General features: G+C 43.1%; 1 protein-coding gene across 1 annotated transcript; it reads right to left on the bottom strand.

Annotated features, from left to right (window-relative positions):
- Nucleotides 1-3,783: 3,783 nt before the first annotated feature.
- On the bottom strand, nucleotides 3,784-5,076 carry LOC101523470 (DDB1- and CUL4-associated factor 12-like protein 2). Its single transcript, XM_012930115.2, has one exon. It carries the CDS (start codon nucleotides 5,074-5,076, stop codon nucleotides 3,784-3,786), a length of 1,293 nt encoding a protein of 430 aa, XP_012785569.2.
- Between the last annotated feature and the right edge of the window lie 268 nt (nucleotides 5,077-5,344).

Here is a 5,344-nt window from a genome sequence, read left to right as displayed (position 1 = left end):
GATGAATTTAAGGGAAAGACATTTGAAATGAGAGATTCACTTTTCAAATTCTAGTTAAAATGCATAAGTATCTCTTGGATATCTAGAAGAGCACAAATGTATGACTGTATTACACAGGAGATATAGATCAATTGACACAAGATGTACGGGCAACCAGAATAAACATACTGTGAGGACACCTTGCGAAAATGTAATACTGATGGCTTCATAACAAATAAGACAAGCAAGAAGGCAGAGGTAGAATTCCATTGTTTTGGAATAATATAGTACGCAGTTGTGACAGGTATTAAATCAAAGGCAACTAAACAAATAAAAAGGAAAATCATGGAAACACAAAAGCCATATTACATTTACTATGGGTATTCTGAAATTTATTGGGAGCAATAATAAAATGGCAACTATAAATAGGGGAATTAGAAAAAATGAAAATAGAGGAAATTGACAAATGAACATAAGTAAAGGAAATAACACAATACATTCTCAGAATAAGGATATACAAAAAATACTGAATGTAGAAGTACAATTTTTGAGATGATAAATCAAATATATATTCAAAGTCCCATTGAGTTCCAAAAGACAAACATAGGTTATGTGAAAGGTAATGATGTATAGTAAGCTCAGAAAGCTCTCAGAAATGAGGAAAGGAAAGCTAGCAGAAGAACCAAGGAAGGGTCAGCAAGGTAGACTAGTGGCTGAAGTCCTTACCTTACAAGTGTCGGGATCCCATATGGGCAGCTGTTCATGTCCAGGCAGCCAGGCTTCCCATACAGCTCCTGCTTGTGGCTTGGCAAAGCAGTCGAGGAAGGTCTCAAGCCTTGGGACACTGCAGATGCCTGGGAGACAGGGAAGAAGCTCCTGGCTTCAGATCCACTCAGCTCTGGCCATTGTGGTCACTTGCAGAGTATCAGCACAATGAAGATCTTCTTCATCTCTTCTCTTCTCTAGACATGTGATATTCCAACAAAAATAAATAAATGAATGTTTGCCAAGCCAAAGCTGGTTTTACTATGCTACATAAAATTGAACTGATAAAAATTATTTCTGATAAAAGTTATTTCTGATAAAAGTTATTTCTGATCACTCGGCAACTGTGACCCACCAACATCTAGCACTGCAGCATTGCATCATTTAAGGCTAAGGTGTTGGAATGAGTTCCCTATGATGTGATCTGGCTGGGCCTCAGGAAGGAGATCTTTCACTGCTGGGTCCTTTTCTGCACAGAAAATGGTCTTTTCTTCATATGATGTGTTAGGACACCCCTGTTACTATGAGGAAGTACCTGAGGCAGAGCACTTTATAATGAATAGAGGATTGCTTACTTCCCAGTTCAGGATGCTCAAATGTGTGCCTCTGGCATTGGCTCCGCACTGGGGCAGGCCCCAATGACTATGTCACGAGGTAGAGGGTGACATGGTAGGACCTGTGATACAGAGAAAGACGACATGACAACATAGGAAGCTAGAGAAAAACTCTGGTCCCAGAAAAACTACAACTGTCCATTCAGAAGGCCATGGTTTCTATGCCTTCAATGTTCCGAATAAGGACCCGCTTCTTAGAGGCCCACTACCTCTTCATTTTGGCACACACAGGCTCAGTAGTCCAGCGCATTAATTCTAGCGAATACCTCTCCTCGTCCTAACCCCACCCCATGCCCAATGAAATTTTTCCTAATGTATAATCCCTCAAGAAAAAGGTCAGATTATTAATTGTATTATTTGTTTCTTGAATGATCATGATTTTGTGGCTTCACTTCTGTAAAAATGATCTCTTTTTTTGAGAGAGGTTTTTTTTTTTTTGGGGGGGGGAAGTCATCATTAGAGAGGAGGAGACACAGTGATCACTCAGGTCGTGATTGTATTTCAAAGAGATTTTCCAATCTTAGAGTCTAAAAAAGTATTTTGCAAAATCTCAGGATGTACTTAATCTTATAAATCACATACATCAACATTTTTCCAGTGTGTGGAAGCAGTTGATGTACTGTAAATAATTACGGGATGAAGCTGAACATGATGCAGAAATAGTTACTGTGTAAGCATATTAAGAAAAATTGAAAAATTAAATACACATTTGCTAATAAAAAGCTTCTTTGGCGATGCTACATAATATTTATGCATTTTCCATCATCTCCTAGTACCATATTCATCTTCTATTATCACTCACAAAAGGTGTATACTAACTTGTCAAAGCACTTTGGTCTGAAGTGAAAAGGAGCAACTAGGGCAAATTTTTAGGAAAACATGCTAGGTCGCAGCACTGTAGGCAGATATTTGGCAGAACCCTTAAGACACCAGATGAGACGTCCACATCCCGTAGTAGAGTGCCTGAGTTCAAATCCCATGTCTGCTCAGGCTGCCAGCCTCCTGATAGGGCACAGTCTCTCTGAGAGGCATATTTTCATGGCTCATGGAGCTGAGTCCCTGATACCTACTTGAGATACCTGGATTATGTTTTGCTCCCAGTTTCAGCCTCATCACGTCCTGCCTGGACACTCTGTGGATTTGGGGAGGCAACCCGTGGTTGGAAGATCTTTCCCTTCATATTGGTCAAACTAACAACAAGTAAAAAAATCAAACTGGCTATTTGAAGAGAAATTGGGGAGTAAACCCAGTGAACATAACATTTCTCAAGCTTCTTCCCACCACCAACACTTTCTTTCTAATACATGAATAAATCTTTACAAAAATTAAGGAAAAACAGACATGATACAATACCATTTCCAAGAAAAATCATGCCAGCTTCAATGCAGAGCCAACTTTTCTTCTTTCTTTCAGTCATTCAGCATACAGTCACTCAGACATTTTATGTCGGTTCACTTTTTGCATTTAACAGAGTCCCAAAGTACTTTCCCTTAAACTACTCTCAACTATTTAAAAATAACAAAATCTCTGAAATTCCTGAAATGACAATATTAGTATTTGGAGATTTACATAGCAAGATGTTTTTACCTTTTCAAATGAGTGGGAACAGCTCAATTTTCTTCTTTGCAACTTTATTTTAGGTACAACAGGATTTTGAAAAGCATGTCCTAATATTACATTCAATATCAGGAATAGTCATATCAAATACACTGAATGAATTTCCTGGACATATTCCCAAAGTTGACCACATCTTTCACACTCACACTTAGGAACGCTGCTTTGAGGGGTGGCACTCAGTGCTGGGCAGGATTCTTACACACATGTTAAACTGTAGGCAGAAATCTAGAACAGCAAGTGACTGAAGCTTAACATAAGGCTGGGAATACTCAATACAATGCTCAATCTGAAATTCAGGTTAATTCAGGTAACTACACCCCAGACAAGTATGAAGTGCTCTCATGAGTAGGAGTATTGATGTGGATGCAAGATTGTAAGCTAATTTATAAATTTTGCTTTGAAGATATCCTGATTATACACTATATCTGGAATGAAAAGTACTGAACGGGAATAATGAAATGCCAGTTTTCAGTAAGAAAAAATATCATCAACTTTAAGAACATGACTGAATTCCCTTAATGAAACAGAACATGTGAATTATTCAATCACAGAAATAAACTGAGATATAGTCAGGTTCAGGGGTTTTTTAACATCTGATAAGTCAGTTTAGGATGAGGAACAAATGTCTTCAAAAGTTTGAATGACGAGAGGATCTTTCTGTTTCTCTGCATGGAGGAAGGAGGGTAACATTTGGCCAATTCTTCCTGAAAAGCAAAATTACGGAATTAAAAAGCATAAACGCAGCACAGCAATGGAAGATAGAAGAGAGTAGAGTGGCTATGTGTACCTTGAGCAATAGCAGCCATCCTCAGATCCATAGCCCAGCATAGTTTCCATGGATATTAGGAATGGTAGGCCCCCCAGCCACAAAGAGCTTCATTTCTGGCCAGTTGTAGCAGTGGGTGTATACAGAAAATTGTATCTGGTGCAAATGCACATTCTGGTCTTCCTGGAGGGTATGCTGGTTGATCCAGCCCCTGTTACAGGTGAGCTTGAGCCTTCTCCTCGCAGACTCTGGGGGAGAGTCCGGGCCGACCTCACAGCTGTCCCCTAGGAACTTGTGGGCACGGACGTCATAGAAGAGCAGGGAGCCATGCACTGTTCCCAATGTGATAATATCCCTGTTGTAGCTCATTGAGCACACATGGGTGCCAATTTCCATGTAGCGCGCGTGATGGATATCGTGCTGGGATGGGCGTGGATCTAGGAAACAGAGATAGGTATTGGAAGCCACAGCATACAGGGAAAACTCATCGCAGTAAGTCATGCACACATTCCCTCCAACGTAGGGCATCCTGATGGAGAACAGCCCAGACAGGTTGCTCTGAGGTTTCCAGAGGTGGAAGTAGCCATCCAGCAAAACTGATCCCAGCTCCTGGTTTCTGCTGCTGAAGGCAAGGGCACAGATTTGGTCGTGACTGGAAAGAGGGCTGTATGTGGAGACATCAACCACATCCACTGGATGGATGTGACCATACACGGGGATGCCACTGCTACTGTGCGAATCAATGGTATCATGGAAAAGTTCAGGATCCAACTGCCATAAAGCCAGGGTGCCATCACGGGAACCGCTCACCACCACATTTTCACTCACCCAGGCGATGGCATGGATCCAGTCCTTATGGCCTTGGATGTCACCCAGGCACACAGGGTCCATGGTGGGCAGCTGGTACACAGCCAGGCTATTGGGGTTCTTGCCCCCTGTGGCCAGAAGTGTCTTGGAGGGATTCAGCTCAATGGCATGGATGCCAGAGCCAGGCAGTCTCCGGGCTCGTGCAGGCTCTCTGTCCACCATCAGGGGGCAGTGCGTGATCCTTCCTGAGTACACGTCCAGCCTGAACAGCTTGTTGCACTTGGTGCCACACACCACCTCCCTGCTATTCAGCCACTGTGAAGCAAACACTTTGTTGAATGTTCCCAGGTCCAGTTGGTGCTCCCTCAACATTTGGGGCAGACTCCGCACTGCAAGGCTGTGCAGCTGGCTTTCAAAACCCCTTTGTGCCCTGTGTCCCTTTAAACCGAACTGGCGGTCCTGCAGGTAGTGCACCAGGGAGCGACTTGTAGCTAGCCCCCACCCTAGGAGGCCCTTTCCGGTCCCCATGACCAAGTCCTTTTGGGACGAGCTAGTGGCAGCAGTTTGATCTCAGAGCTTTCTGGTTGCAGCTACTAGCTTGCTACAAGGCCTTGGTCAGCAGCAAGCAAGGAGCAACATAAGCCTGAGAGTCAGCGTTGGCGTTGCCTTGGGTGGAGTGGCAAAGGAGATGGCTGCGCTGAGCCTATGGCTGATCTTTTTTGCGCAGGGTAGAGTCAGGGCTTGTGGCTGCTCTGCCTTAGCCTGGTGTGCGTATTAACAAGGTGTAGGCCCTGAC

Source organism: Ochotona princeps, chromosome X (assembly GCF_030435755.1).
Source record: "Ochotona princeps isolate mOchPri1 chromosome X, mOchPri1.hap1, whole genome shotgun sequence".
In the NCBI taxonomy this organism is placed as follows: domain Eukaryota; kingdom Metazoa; phylum Chordata; class Mammalia; order Lagomorpha; family Ochotonidae; genus Ochotona; species Ochotona princeps.
The sequence above is the reverse complement of the archived record's forward strand: the minus strand, read 5'-3'. Positions and strand labels throughout refer to the sequence as shown.